At 41.0% G+C, this 16,302-nt stretch overlaps 1 protein-coding gene across 4 annotated transcripts; it reads right to left on the bottom strand.

The window, feature by feature from the left end:
• Positions 1–301: 301 nt before the first annotated feature.
• On the bottom strand, positions 302–15,905 carry wdr4 (WD repeat domain 4). Of its 4 annotated transcripts, none has more exons than XM_042494904.1 (11): positions 15,783–15,905; positions 13,677–13,745; positions 12,978–13,124; positions 12,687–12,849; positions 10,957–11,069; positions 10,761–10,821; positions 9,901–10,014; positions 7,259–7,323; positions 3,151–3,337; positions 1,372–1,441; positions 302–683 (listed from the first exon to the last, which is right to left on the bottom strand). In XM_042494904.1, the coding sequence occupies exons 1-11, from the start codon at positions 15,863–15,865 to the stop codon at positions 493–495; spliced, it is 1,263 nt and encodes a 420-aa protein (XP_042350838.1). In that variant the 5' UTR covers positions 15,866–15,905; the 3' UTR covers positions 302–492. The 4 variants fall into 4 exon arrangements, with proteins under 4 accessions (XP_042350838.1, XP_042350840.1, XP_042350839.1 ...); XM_042494906.1 differs by having other exon boundaries at positions 9,910–10,014; XM_042494905.1 differs by having other exon boundaries at positions 12,687–12,843.
• Between the last annotated feature and the right edge of the window lie 397 nt (positions 15,906–16,302).

Raw genomic sequence — 16,302 nt, 5'->3', positions numbered from 1 at the left:
GTAGGTATTGGAACAAACAGATGGTTTGTCTTCCTTCCTCCAAAGCAGCTGCTTCAGCATGTGCTGCCTCTCACAGACGACTGTGCTCAGTAACTGCGGTTCTGACACATGTCACAGAGGTCCCTCAGATCCAGGCATGCTGCATCAGTTGTGTGCACGAGACAGAATATGTTAAAGCTGTGCTGTGATGCACAGGAAGTAGCAGGTACATGGTGCGGAGCAGTAGGAGTGTGAGGAGAGGGAGCATACTGACAAACAGCATGTTTCATTCAGTGATTTTGGCACAAACAGAGGCAACGCCTTCAGGTTAGCTGTAACATTTATTGTAAAAATCAGCAAGAAATTAGAGCCAAACATAAATATCCATGTTCACAGGCCATGTGTTAAAACACACACTTGACACAGGCTTCATCCCAACACACACTCAACTCAGATTCATCATTCAAAGCATCAAACAGAAAGGAAATACCAGCTCTCTCTCCGGGAGTTGGTTCAGGAGGATGAGTGGCTTCTGCTCTCTGATGTTGTCTTCTTGGCCTTCTTGTTGCCGTTTGCTTGCTGTCCCCTCCCCCTCTTCAGCTGCTGCTCCTCCAGCCGCTGCTGCTTCTTCTGCAGGTACACCGTCACGTTGTCAAAGCTCACCTTGTACAGATGCTCGAAGCGGTTGTGGCTCCTCGCGGAGGCTGTTGGGCAAGAGAACAGCAGGAGATAGTTGTCGAGAGTAACTCAGCACGTGTTATCTATGCAATCACATGAACATGAAAACCAGAAGAGGAGGGCACATAAACCTCAATCTGTTTATTTTGTATGGAAAATATTTAATTCATAAATGTAAAAGGACTGAAAAGAAACCAAATGAACAAGAATTCAAAATAAAAAGAGATTATATCCAAACAGTACACGCACTGAAAGATGGCAAAGCTGAGAAAACACTGGACATTTGTAAAACTTTTTGTTTGTTTGATGCTTTGGTTCAATACCCCTTATGAATATATGTATAAACAAATTATTCATTACTATGATTTCAGTTGCATTAACATGTTTACATGGATTTTAAAAGTCCAGTTTTAGTCAGACTAAACCATTAATTCCACTTTTTTCTAAAATCATGTAAATGCACGGACTGACTGATCTGTCAATCAGCAGACACACTGCACTGCTTAAATCCTCAGAGGCAACACTGAACGAAAGCCCTGCATGACATATTTGTGGGAGGTGGCATGTCATGTCATGTGATACTGCAGGTCGTGTTTGTTTAGAGGGCGTGAAGGGGGCGAGGATGATAGAGAGGACGCAGGACATGACAAGAGGCCAAAAGACCATGTGGAAGCATGGTGGTGGTGGTGTGCGTGTGCGTGTGTGATGACTCACCCTCAAGTGTCTCCCAGTGTGGCCTGAAGGCTTCAGTCACTCTGATCAGTTCAGGGCTCTCAGCATCACACTGGATGGAGCAGGAGATCACACAGGTCATACACGTCATACAGGGCATCACACACAGCACGCACGCATGTATGCACGCACACATGTGCAAGTTGGCCACAGCATCAAATGGAGAGTCAATACACCTTTATCTCTGCACAATGACCTCATCAGATGAGCACAGGAGCAGCTCCTCTGCTAAGCTCTCTTTAAAACAGGAGATTCCTTCATGCTGCAAAAAAAAACTATAGATACCATGGCAACCACAAATGCACTGTGTCCTGCTGTAAACCACCTCATAATCTCTGCTCAGAGTTCCTTAATGAATTCAACCTTTATTCACACTGAACCAAACTGAAGGTCCTTTTCTTGGCTGCCACTGCAAAATGTATTGGGGGGGGGGGGATGAAAACATGGCATGTGTGGACTATGCTGGGTGCCCATCATTTGTTGATGCTAGGGGACTCCATTGTTAAGCTAAAGTTAGCTAGTGGTGCAGACTGTTGCACTGTAGTAGAGCTGAAGAGAGTCGAGGCACGGGAAAATATCATCACGTCAATTTGTCCAAAGTCCTTTAAATAAAAGTCAGTCACTGTTAGACGCAACGGAGAAAGTCCAGAGAGGTCTTGGTTTTTAAGTTATGTCTCAATTTGTTCTCCCATTATCAATCAAAATCTATTCATACATTTAAAAAGTAACATGCAGAGCCGTTGATCTTGTTATGTAATGTGCAGCCTGACACACAACACGGCATCAGAGAGGAATCACAGGGAAGTGGTCACATAGCTCCATCCTGTGTTCAACGCCTTCAATGTTTGTCAAAGAGCTGTAAGACAGCTACTATGTCTCATTATGCTGTGTGCAGCAGTGCAAATCACACTGACTGAACTGTGGGTAAATGCAGCTCATATGCAGATTCTGATCATCTGTCAACAGATCTCCTTTTGTGAATCTGTTTTCGTATGTGACACAAACAGAAAAACCCTAAAATCTACCATCTGTATGCAAATGAGTTTTACGGCTACAGTGATGATACCTGAAACTAGAGAACCTGAGGAGTGCAGTGGTACCATGTCATGGTTGCTTCTCAGCAAGGGGGCTAAAGAAAGCTCCAAAGTCCAAAGAAAATGCGTTCTGTGGGTACCCATGAGTCTCCCCTTTTCTGACTTACCGACCCACTTATGCTAGTCGCATGCAGTTTTTTCGGTCATCTGATCCCTAATGAAGACAATCTAATAAGAATAGACCTATCTTGTCAGTACAGACTTCAAAACTGTTTTAAAATGAAAAATAATGGAATTGAAAATGTGATTAGAAAATGCAATTAATTGTGATTCACTAAAACATTCAGCATTTAATCAAAATTTAAAAAATCAATTGTTTGTCATGTGTTCTTTAGCTGATATAGTAAACAAGGTCTCATTTTGTTTGTTTTCTAATTTAGTAAATATGGATGATGCAAAAAAATGTAGACGGTCATTTACACATGACACATTTAGATTTGCTCGTTAGGTGACGAAAGCATGGGAAATGAGAAAATAAGCTCTTTATCAAGATAAACCTCAATGTTTTTAATTTTTGTTTTTTGTGTTGATATCTGTAAAACCTGAAGACGACACATGCTTTGTGTTGTGATGGTGTGTTGCAGTCCCATGTGGGACAGGCCAGAGTCACAGAAATAAAAAAAGTCAAAGTGTTTGGCGGGCCCAGTATGAATGTATGTGACTGTACCTCCCAGCTGTCTCCTCTGTGTGTGTAAACCTGAAGCGGTGCATCACTGGAGTCCATCAGCACCCAGAGCCGGCCCTCAGAGTCAAAGGTCATGTCCAGAGGACAGTGGGGCAGGGAGAGCCTGCTGTGTGGCGCGAGTTTCTGCTCACTCTCCTGGTCCAGAGTGAAGAACTGAAGTGTGGACACTCTAAGGACACACAGGAGACAGCAAATTGATTACTGTGGTTATCCATCCGGAGACCATCTGTGACTACACTGAAGGAAGTGATGTCACTACGTGTCCTCTTTGCCTCTGACCTACTTCTTATGTCCCCTACACGTACAGTATTTACTTACAGCTGCACTGTGACCTTGTGCCTCTAGAGGCCCAAAAATACATTTAAAGATCGGAAGCAAAAATAACTTCTAGCCAGCCGAGGGACTACTGTCATGTCAAAGTTAAAAGCAGCTTCCAGTGTGTCTGTGTGTGTGTGTGTGTGTGTGTGTGTGTGTGTGTGTGTGTGAGACTGAACAGGAGCTGAGAACATGTTCACTCACTCCTTCTTTGTTTCCTGTCACTCTGTCATCACATGGCTCTACAGTTCTGATGTTCACAGGAACATTCTCTCAAATACTGCAACAAGTTTAGTTTAGATGGTTTTCATGATTATATAAGCCTTTACGATTTACTTCACAAAATGTATCTGACTCCTTTATTTACTACTTACTTATTCCACCTTCAACTCCAAAGATGTAGCAGGATCAAGGACAAAGTGTAATGACTAATAAATTTACCTTGTACCTTGTGCTAGTCAATTTAATTTTGCCAGCGTATGATGAATTTATAATTTTTCAGCTGATGGTGCCTTTCACAGCTTCTTCAAATAGAATCACTCCGTAATCAGTGTCTATCAGAATATGAGAGATACACATTTTCAGCCCAGAGAAAGAGGTTATTAACATACACTTTATTCAACTTGTTGAGCCATAACATTACACAAGTGGGACCAAACAAAATTTTGCAGTTACAGTAGCTCTGACTGTATGCATCACGTCATGTTTCTTTCTTTACACAAACCTAAAATTCATCAGTGATGCAGAAAATCTGAGCTCTCTCTCTTTTAACCTGGCTAGATCGCCATGGTAACTTGTGTGGGAAACTTAACCTGGCCTTGAGCAGGTTATGTTCTGAGTTTCTGCTTGAAATCAGCCGAAAAGCATCTTTTGCAGCTTCTTTGAGCAGCGTCACTCTATAATCAGTGTCAGCAAATGAAAGATACAGATTCTCAGCAGAGAGGAAGTGTTATAACTATAATTTATCCAACTTTATGAGACGTAATGCTACACAAGTGCAACCAAACGAAGCTGTGCAGTTACTCTGACTGTATGCATCGCGTCACATTTCTTTCTTTACAGTGATGCAGAAAATCTGAGCAAGAATATTGTTTGCTTGATTCACACTGTTGTTGCTCTCAGTGAACTACTTTATGTGTCTGTGGTCTTCTCGTCCACAGTTACTTTACAAGAAGCTTCTATAAAATTACATGCAGAATTTAACAGTAACACGACACTATATTTTTAATAAGGATGGAATTACTTGCATATGAAATGTGCAATAATTCCTTCAGATTCAAATTCATTTCACTTTCATTTGTCCAAAAACTAAAGTGATTTTATATGTCTCCTTCATTACGGGACAGAGTGAGAGCCAAATATAGTTCTTGATTATAATGTTGTCTGCTGCATCAAGTTTTAAGTTTCATAGCTGCAGAATGAGCAGCTGTCACGTTAAATATAAAAGAGTGATAAAAGAAATAGGCTACAATAACTCATAAATTCACACAATAAGTAATTTTCTGCCTGCATTCCTCTCTAACCTTAAGTGAGGCAACAGTGATAGTTTCTAATGTTATTGTTTTTACACAATAATCATTTTTAAGAGTCAAAAAATGCCTTCTGTGATGCAGAAAGAGTTAACAGAGACAGCTGATAACCACCTTGGTTGTAGCTGTTCTCTCTCGGCGAGACTGCAGACATAGAGAGACTGACTCTGTTAAACTGACTTTATGCTGCAGCCCCTGATCAGTCAGCTTGTCACTAATGAATTATAGACTCAGTAAATCCCCTCTGCCAATACAAACAACACATGTCACACATAATAAGAGGAGTTGTGGGCTATATTTACCACGCCTGTCAGAGGTTAGTGCCAGACATGTGTGCATGTCTGCAGAGCAGTGGGGTGCTGAAGAAAGTCTTTTCTGCTGCTAAACTTGGAATATAGGTTATGAGAAGTAGCCTCGGGAAATGCTGAAGGAATGTGAGGACATTAAATGCATTAAATAACTTGATGTTTTTGAAAATCAGTCTGAGATTTTGGGTAATACTCCTTTAAACAGATAATACCTTATTTCTGCAGAGCGAGAATATCATATCCCACTTAGTAATAATGACAAGCTGCTTCAATAAAAGCATTCAAACAGCAGGATGGACCTGCAGGTAACAGACAGGTAAAGATACATGTTAAATAACTGTGTTGTGCTGCTGAACTGAGAGCTTCACTAAAGTCACCCTTATTTTGTAAATAAATCATTTTTCTCCCTTTCTGTCTGTGTTTGTCTGTCACTCAGTGTTTGCAGAGTGCTTTAGATCCTCTGTGTTTGTGTTTGTGTGTGTGTGTGTGTGTGAGAGAGAGAGAGTGATAAAAACTTTCAGACAGCGGTTGCAGCGGTCCGTCTGCACTGCGCTCATAAATCAGCTGCAGCAGTTACATGTAGACATTTCCATAAACCTGTGTGTGGTTCTGTATTGAAAAGGGACAAACACAAAGTGTGTGTCAGTGCCTGAAACAGGGCCGCAAATCCTGTACAAATATCCTGTTTGTGTCGGTGTTCCACATTTGTCCAGCAGAGAGCAGTGAGGAGTTGAGACACTGTCCCACTCAGTACATATCCCATCCGATCAGCAGTTAATTTACTCTTTAGTCATTTATTACAGAAATGCACAACAGCCAACCCAGAAAAAAACTGATTACTATCAAATAATAATATAGTCTTAATAGATTATCAGATATTTTCTTGTTACAACAAATGTTTTCCCATTTTTCAGATACTTGCATGCTATAATAAGATGTTCTCTTGTTAAAACAGGAAACTTCTGGAGATAACAATATAGATTTTTTTAAATCTCTGTAACATGGAAAAATCAGCACTATAACACAATAAATGAGTATATTGTTATATCAAATATAGTTTCTTGTTATAATGTGAAAACATCTTGTTATGACAAGAAAAGTTTTTTAGTACAGGATGTTATTACATTTTTACAAGATACTTTCATATGTTTCATGCTATAAAAAAGAAACTCTTCTTGATAAAACAATATAATTTTTAATCTCTGCAACATGGAAAGTTTTACACTATAAGAAAATGAATAAGTTTATTGTTATATCAAGGAAAGTTTGTTAATACGAGATGTTTTCACATTTTGAGGATGTTATAATGAGACCTTTCTCGTTTTAACATGAAAGCATCTTGCAAAAATATCTTAACGTTTCAATGATCGGGTTTTTCTGGCCTGGCAGTTCTACACGTTTGTGATTTTTGATGAAAAACTGGCCAAACATTCTCTGTTTCCGATGTGAGGATTTGCTTCTTTTCTGTTTCACTGTAAATTCTCTCTCTTTGTGTTGTGGATTGTTGATCTGATAAAAGTCTTTTTTGTCATTTTGGACTGTGAAATATTTGGATTTTAGAGACTAAACTATATTAAAACAATTGACTGACTTACAGATACGGAAAATGATCTTAAGTAACAATCCTTCAAAAAATATAAGAAATCTTTTAAAAACTTTGTTTATGTTGAATGTTTATGCAACACCAAATAATATTGACTAATATACAGTCCCCTGGCTATAGAAGGATGTTTTTCTGAGGAATGATTTATTTGCATCTCATGCACCTGAATCAGGTCACACGTGCACACCTGCATGTGCATGGTGCTGCAGTACGCAGTCTCATGCTGTCCCTCTAATCATACAGAGCTCATCATGTGGACAGGCAATATGCAGGAAGCAGGAATGACTGAGGCAGCATCACAAATAACTCTGAAAACACTGAAAATACACTCTCACCTCTCACACTGCACTGCTACATGGTGAGCATCAGGAGAGCTGCTGATTCTGCACACAGTTGGGTTCTGAGAAATAAAAAAACACAGAGAGAGTGGCTGAGTCAGTGGGTCTCTTTTTGTTCTTTTTACAAAATTATTGAAAAATTAATGAGTAAAAGCACCAACATCGACTGACTGACTGACTGACTGACTGACTAGAAGCTTCATTTATGTCGAGGAAACTCACCGATAACAAGCTCTCTGTAGCAGAGGTGCCCTGCTCACAATGTGAAGGACCCCTTTACATCATCTCTGTAACCCAGGGCTTCAAAGAGGACCAACTTTAGGAAAACGAGTCATTTTTTCTACTAAACTTACACACATCAGCTCAGCCCACAGGCTGGGGATCGAGCGGTGCACCTCTGTCAGTCTGGGTCATGTTCAATCTCAAAACCTTTTATCACTTTTGCTACAGTTTCTGGAATGAAAAACATACTTCCTCAAAATGGTGTGCAACGATGTGCAACAGGCTCTTAGGTACTCTCCCGTTTGCCGTGCGTGTCAGTGGTGTACCCAATCAGCAGCAACATGTATGAAAACCAAATTCCGGTAGATCTTTGCTTTTTGAACGACGACTGTTTTATTTTTTATTTCACACTTGCTTTGGCAATGCAGACATAAGTTTTCCTACGCCAATAAAGACGCTTTCAATTAAACTGAATGAACCCGGCAGGTAATATTAAATGGCAGTTTTCCTGTGAAATGCAGCAGGGTGTCCAATGCACCACCATTTCTGTTTAAGTAAAGGTTTTGCTACGTTTCTTTGGGGCTGAACACAGCTCTAGATTGTTTGCCAATAAGCACACTGCAAATCCCGCTTCACGCCAAAGGTGCTGCCATAGAGAACGAAAGAGAGATCCTCAAGATTGTAACTTAAGGGAAGCAAAACAATAAGTATAGCTACACATAGTAAACGTGTTTAATGAGTTTGTAACAACAGTAAATCAGTGTGATAAATGCCATACGGCAGTGATGAGAAGCAGCAGTTTCCCAAGCTGCCAAAAAAAATGTCATGTGAAAAGACCAAAGCTTGTGGTCTGAAATCTTAAATGAAATGACACATTAAAAAAAAACTACATCCGATAGCATCACCATCAGCATCATTGTCTGCACTTGCACATCAATACTTTTCCTTCTTTTAGACACACTCTCACACAGGCCTGCATGTTAGCACTGGATCCAGGTTAGCACTGGATCCAGGTGGGACATAAGGGCAAGAAATAATAAGATAAAGAAAGAATATTAACCTTTCAGACTTCAAGAATGACATTTTCAAATATTCTAGTTATTGTTTTGTGGACATTTTATTACAGTTGAAAAACCCTGAGTGTAATTTTGCTTGGATCCAATGTCCCTGTTCGCTGCTGTAATGATGGGGAGGGGGGGCAATTTACAAGCCACTGAGAGGCTCAAACGGAGCACAGCTGATGGTGCCATGAATGAACTGCTAAAGAATGTCAGAGAGAGACAGGAGACATCTATTGATCTCCTCTGGACCAGAGGACTGTATACAGCCACCCCGACAACAACTGATCACCTCTACAAGACAGATCACTGATGTGAGGTCCTGCTAGTTAATATCTTTGATGGTCTACATCAGGCATGTCAAACTGGTCCACAAGGGGGCCGGTGTGGCACACCAGACTTGACTCATTTAATCAACTGATCTCCGTCTTCAGACAGTTGATTGGTCAAACTGTGTGCTCTTGGTTGGTTGGCACAAAAACCTGCAGCCACACCGGCCCCCCTGTGGACCAGTTTGACATGCCTGGTCTACATCCTGTACAAACATATGCTACTGTGAAGGAAACTATATGGTCATTTGTTTTTTACGACATCTATTGCACGTCTGTCTGTCCTGGAAGAGGGATCCCTCATCATCCTCTGCTGCTCTTGGCAAAACTTTGAGGCAAACTTGGCGCGCCAATTTTGCAACAAGAGCTCAAATGAAGTATTAACATCTACTAGCATTTAGCATTGATGAGCATTTAACATTAGCATCAGTGTCGTGCTGGTCAGTGCGTCATTTCATGCCGCATTTCTATTGGTTGGTTAGTAGTTGTAGGTTATAACAGCAGTCACAGTCAGATGGTCATCCAAAATTTCTCACACTGTCAGAATTTGATCCCAGGCTGTCTTTGATCACAGGACAGTGACAATGTCCATCCTTGAACCTCTCTCACTTTGATGTAGAACCACCATTTTAGAGCCATGACCAAAGATATCACAACGTTTCTTTCACAATGGTCATATTTCATCTGTTTCTCAGTGTATACTGAGCTTAAAAAGGAGTTCCATGATAACAAAACTAAGAGCCTACAGACAGGCTTGCTGCTCTGTGAGACTGTACATCAAATTTCACGGGAATCCATCCAATAGATTAAGCTATTTTACTCAAAACTGCAAATATCAAGCTCATGGAGAGGACGGAGGAAAAGTCAGGGAGTCATCTCAGTCAGTTGGATTCCTCATCAGGGGAGCATGTTTGGATCTGTTTATGGCAAGCCCAGTGTTACCATCATGATAGCTCCAGATGAACAGTCACAAAACCACCAAAGTCATAAAGACACACTAAAGTTATTGGGTAAAACATGCTGTGGTTACCATGGTTACCTTCTGTTTGTCACCCTCGGAGCTAGGTGTCTCTTCGAGATCTTTGAGGTCCCAGCTCTGCAGCTTGGTGCCAGATTCGTACTCCCACAGCTTCATGGTCCCGTCCTGACATACACAAACACACTACACTTTACACCGAAGCTCTGATATCATGCTGTGAGAACATGGGGGAATGGGGGGCCCTTCTGTGTGGAGTCTGCATGTTCTCCTTGTGTCAGCGTGGGTTTTCTCTGGGTTCTGCAGCTTCCTCCACAGACCACAGACATGCAGGTTAGGTTAATTGGAGTACCTCATTAGACCTTTTATATTTACTTCATTTGCATTAGCATGAAGTTTAGTGTACTTTTGAACATTTGTTAGCATCTGGAAAACGCTGAACTGCCAACTCCAAGAAATATTGCCAACAAATGCTCCACACTTGACTTCAGCTCTCCACAGACTGCACGGGGTGTAGCTGCTGCGGCAGTGGGCAAATCACACACTGCATGCAGTCGTACAATGTTGTGTGGTGATTGGCTACAAGCAAAACCGTTTCTTTCTCCTGGTTTGAGATTTATGCAAAGTTTCATTTAAAAAAGCTGACTGTTTTCATGGCCTTGGTTTATTAATCTGATTTGAAGAATTTGGTGATGAGTATGATTTCCACTCCTACCAACTCTTGTTTGTGTGTTATACAAATGTTGTTTTCTGAAAAGATTTGGTGGAAAAAAAGGGTCAAAGCCCAGAGAAAAACATGTTAACAACACAGCTGTATGTCTAATCACATGGAGATGTGTCTGATTCAGAGAGCCTACAGTAGCTGTTGGACTGTGCATATGTGTGTAATGTAACTTTGGGAAATGCGCACACACCCCCGATCCAGACAGGAGCCAGTGTGGGTGACCTGGGGGGACGAGCAGGGCACTAACAAACCTGTGAGACAGCAGGGCAGAAAAACAGGAACAGAACTGATCAAATCAAAGTTGGAAACTTCAATGAGCACACACACTGTTCCTCACTTTAGTGTTAACATACACTCGTTGCTCCCCTTTAGGCTCAGAGACTCACTGTTGATGTCCCAGGCAGAAGGACTGGATGTTGTACGGAGACCTGAGGTGGCTCACTCTGATCTTCTCATCACGGTCGGCTGTGATGATGTACTTGTCGTCGGTGGACATGCTCTGAAAGACAGCAGATGGGGGCCATCAGTCATTCATTAGTCATAACCGCATATCTTGTTAGCGGTCGTGGTGGGGCAGCCTATCCCAGCTGTGTTTGGGCAAGAGGCAGCTACACCCTAGACAGACTATCACAGGGCCAACACACGGAGACAGACGACCATTCACACTCACATTCACACCTACAGGCAGTTTAGAGTCACCAATTAACCTGCATGTCTTTGGACTGTGGGAAGAAACTGGAGACCCCGAAAAAACCCACGCCGACATGAACAGAATATGCAAACTCCACACAGAAGGCAACCCCACTCGAGGTTCCAAACATGGGGCCCTCTTGCTGTGATGCGACTTTTCTAACCACTGCACCTCCATGCCACCCTATTCTGAGACAGTGGTGCACTAATAAGTGCCCACAATGAGGCCATTTGCTTTCGGGATTGCACTCACTTGATTCTCATCATGCAGAGTTTGAAAAATGTCCTTATTACTTCTAAATACATCAAACCTTGTATCCATTTTCTTTCAGCCATGCTGCCAAATCTTGGTTAAATAGCCAATTTTCACTGACTCTGCACTTCCCGATGTCATCCTCGGTACAGTGACAGCTTGTTAGCCATCAGTGGATCGTCTGCTCTAAGGAATCCCAGCCCGAAATAAAACGAGCGCTGTTTCTTCTGCCATCGTAATGTGCATGACGTTAATGCATAGAAGATCTACACAACCGCAGTTTACAGATTAGTGTCACCAATTCAGTATCTGACCAAATGTCTCCCCTTCTGTTCCTAATATGATGATGAATAATGGCCAGGAAATGTTATGATGTCACAGTGAAGTTGACCTTTGACCTTTTGGATAAAACTGTCATCACATCTTCGTCATGTCATATCCTATTAGACATTCATGTGAAACTCTGTCATAATTACTGCATGAATTCTTGAGTTATGGCCAAAAAACATGTTTTGTGAGGCCACACTGACCTCTGCCCCAAATTCTAATGCAGTTCATACCTGACTGCAAGTGGAGGTTTGTGCCAAATGATTTAATGACAGCGCCAGCTGAGAACACAGTGAGACAGAACTGATTGCGGTGTTATTATACGTTTACACCTGCGAATGGCTGGACAGCACCAGGCATGTCCACATGATACGTGCATGAGCGGCGTCACTTGAGAAAACAACCGGACAGCACCTACAAACTATTGACTTTGATGCAGGAGTCCGGTATTCGCTGCCCATCTGAAAGTGATGTTTGTTTCTACATCTTCCCATGTGCTTCTTATGCCTAAACCTAAACCATCTGTTACTTTGTTGCCTAATCCTAACCATCCATACTAGCATGTGCGTTTGTTGATGGTCCGCACTGGTAGTCATGTGCTCATTTTGTGTATACAAAACCACTGCTGCGTCATCCAACCATGTGCATTTGTTTATATCAAGGTAGCACAATTCTGGAGCAAAAACAGCTGATGCAATAGGATACCTAAAATGTCAGGAGTAGACGTGGATAAAAATGGCATTGTGGTGATTAGGGATGAGAACATGTTGAAGTGGCGCACTTGCCGTGACAGTTGTCATCAGTTCTCAGACTACAGATGTGATAATGTGGTCTGGTATTCCTTACCAAAGCTAGCAGCATGGACAGGTGACCCATCTTTAGCTCGCCCTCTCTCTGAGGCTCCACCACTGAGAAAGAGTACACATCTCCTGATTTGTCAGTCGCTATCAGCTCCTCCTCTGCCTGGCTGAACATCAGGGCAGTGCACCTCCTCACCACCCACCTGTGTCTCACACACACACACACACACACACACACACACACACACACACACACACAGCTTCTATTAGCACATCTGCCAGTGCACAGCTTGCATCATGGTGCTATTGTGTGTGGAGCTCAGAGCTTGACTTATACCTGATGCTGACACACTGCCAGGAAGGCTCACAGCGAAACAGGACCAGTCTCTTGGAGTCATCAGTCAGCGCCACCAGCGTTCCAGATGAAGACACGGTGAAGGCGAGGACTTTGTCGCTTCCTGTTTCCTCTGAGCCACCGCCATCACTAATGACAGAGGACATAAGCTACAGTTAAAAATTTAAATTCATGTTGTAAGATGACATAAATGATACAAAATAAATGTTAGGCTGCATGAAAAATATGTGATAACATTGTTAGTACTGACATAACTGAACAGATATTATAGTGTACTCAGGTTTCTGCTGCTTCCAGTGTACTGATAAAATAAAAATAATTGCTTGTTGAATTAAAGAATTACAGGAAATCATTTCCAACATTCTTTTATTGAACAAACTGAACATTGACCTGAACACAAAAGGCAGCAATAAAAAAATAATGAAAGTCACATTGTAAGTGCAATGTTCTTCTGAAGCTCTCTTTTAACTGACTCAACTGTTCCCAGAGTGCAATGTCACAGTCTTTCAGCATGTGTTTATTGGACAAATTGACAGCTGAAGATAGAAAAAATGAGCTTTTGTGCTGCCTTGGCTATAACAATGACTTCATTCATCAGAGGTAGCCCCATCAAAATCCATAAGGTTGCAAAACACACCTCACCACTAACTTTCCATTCAGGAGCCTTGTGCCTGTTCTTACCTGTTGTTTTCTTCCTTTGGATTCTTTGGCTTCTTCTCAGCACTGCTGCAGTCAAACACAAATGGTTCTCTGCAATGAAACGCAAAAGAGTTTATGTTTTCAATTTTGGGGAGTTCCGGTTTCCTTATGAGATTTTATTTTGCACCATTCGTCCAGTTTGAGCTCTGTTTAGTTTTCCTGCAGCATCGGTAACATGAGAATGAATCATTTCTTCCACCTAAGGCCCCTGCTGCTGTAGATTTAAGTTCCTGGTTTGACTTGAGACATATAATCTTCACTTCACCCACCATAAGTGTCACATAACCAACTACAGTTACTGTTATAATTACTCTGACTGTGAGGCTTTTTCATGCACCAATTCAATCTGAAATTATGTTTTCACATGTACTCAGTGCTACCAGACTGGGCTGTATTCCCCCTCAGTACTGTAAATAACAATAAGTGTGTTCATTTCGGGCAATTTGTGATAATTTGAAATAGATTTTATACCGTTTAAACAGTTTCCTTCCCACCTTTGAGAAGTAAGGCTATAAATTAGCTCCTCCTCTGGGAACCATTTGAAAATGAGTAGTTTTTACCATTCTGACACAGCTCTGTGGTAAATGACATATCACAGAGCTGACTGTATTTAACTTCTTTTAAAAAAGTCAAAAGTTAGAAACAGTCTCACAGTTTTGGTGTTATGGTCCTGTCATGGTGATTAGGTAATTCAGCATGCTATGAATTTCTTTTCTCTCAGAGGTACAGCTGAAGCATTTCAATGGACTGATTACTCAACACACAAAACTGATCAGTAAGCATTTTGATATTTTGAAGTCACCACTTATTGAGAACAACTGTCAAGTATTCTCTGATTCCTTTTCTCAAACAGGAGGATTTTCTGTATTTCTTGGTTTTATCAAGGTTAACTGATTATCTTTGGGTTTTGAACTGCTGTCAGGGAACAAAGAGACAAACAGAAATCTGAAGACATCATCATGAGCTCAGGAAAATTGTGATGATTTGTTGTTGTCTTTTGAGATTTTATGGACTAAATGATAAATCAGTTGACGAAAAAAATTGCAGCCCAACTCATAAGGAAATCTATGGAGCCCCAAAAATCCTGAAAGGTGATTTTTTAAATTTTTTTAACACTGTGAGAACAAGTTATTTAACTAATCTTTTATACACACGATAAAAATTAAAATTTCACCATTTCGCCTCAATAGAAATCTGAAAGCTTTTTGGTAGAGAAAAAAGATGTGAACCTCCAATTCTTTTCAGTACTGACTATAATGTGTCTGTAGCACAGAATATCTAAAAACAATTGACAACTAGACCTGGGCAATGAGAAGAAGGTAATGAGCAACAAAAGAAGAAATGACACAAAGTTTAGCAAGAAATCTGTGAAAAAGTACAACAAAATTACTTGAAATGTCAAAAAAAAGTTAAAACAAAAAACATGCAAAGCAAAAAAACCTAGGAAAAAAATGTTTAAAAAATAAAGTCATTCTGTAAATAGTTTTTGAAAAGTAATTTTCATATATTCCTCTACATCTACTTATTTCTTTTTTCACATCTTTCTTGTTTACTGTGCCAATAATACCATCTTCTTTGGTGCTCACAGCTTCAGTAAGCAAAAATGAACTGATGGATTGAATCGTCGAGAATCTTACTAAGCTAACATTGTGTGTAGCATGTTCATATTGACAAAAGTTTAAACATTAATACATTCTGGATGTGTGATCTAAGCAGCTTACTAAAGTTAGCCACGGCAGATAGCCAACATCCCAGTTGTATACATCTAAAGAACTTCTATAAAGATGAATGAGCAGGCATCTAATAGAGACAGGCCTTTATTTGTCCAAATATGTAACTACACTGGGCGAGTAAAAGGGACTGGCCGTTTAATTGGGACTATCTTCCCTTCGTAAAAAAAGAGAGAGAAGACGAAAATACTATAGTACATCCACACACGTTTTCAAGTATAATTTACAAAAATCCTGTAAATAAACCTAGACATTTTTCCCGATGCTGTCTGGCGACTAACTAACAGGGCTAGCCAGAAGAGCTAATTTTACCCACAGACAAATAACAGCGAATACATAATGGCACCGTGGCTCCTACCTGTCCTGTTTGCTGTGGATGGCAACGAGCTTCTTACCGCAGGTGGAAATAAACCACTCTCCACAGGAGCCCACAGCGGCCATGGCTGGCGTCTGTGTATCATGCAACGGTAGCCCACGCGGAGAGCTGTATTTTGTCGCGCACATATTACGTCACCAGCCTCACAACACACGCCCCCTGGAAAAAGTACAGAATGTACACAAGAGCTGCTGCTGTGCGTGCTGCTGCCGAACAAAGGCTGTACCACACAAAATATACACATTCAGCTCTCCATATGATATTGACAGAAAAAGTACCTGAGTAGAGTAAGTTTGTTTTACTGTAGCTGCCACGCATAACGCTAAAACCACTGAAATAAACCAAATTTATAACGAAAAGTTGGTCACACAATTGCAGAGCCCTCATATCTTTACAGTGCAGCTTCCACATATTCACACAGATATGCCCATTAGTAACCACATGCAAAATAATCACTAACTGTAAAAAATAAACACATTTCTAAGGGACAACACTTGCAGGG

Source organism: Plectropomus leopardus, chromosome 10 (assembly GCF_008729295.1).
Source record: "Plectropomus leopardus isolate mb chromosome 10, YSFRI_Pleo_2.0, whole genome shotgun sequence".
In the NCBI taxonomy this organism is placed as follows: Eukaryota; Metazoa; Chordata; class Actinopteri; order Perciformes; family Serranidae; genus Plectropomus; species Plectropomus leopardus.
The sequence above is the reverse complement of the archived record's forward strand: the minus strand, read 5'-3'. Positions and strand labels throughout refer to the sequence as shown.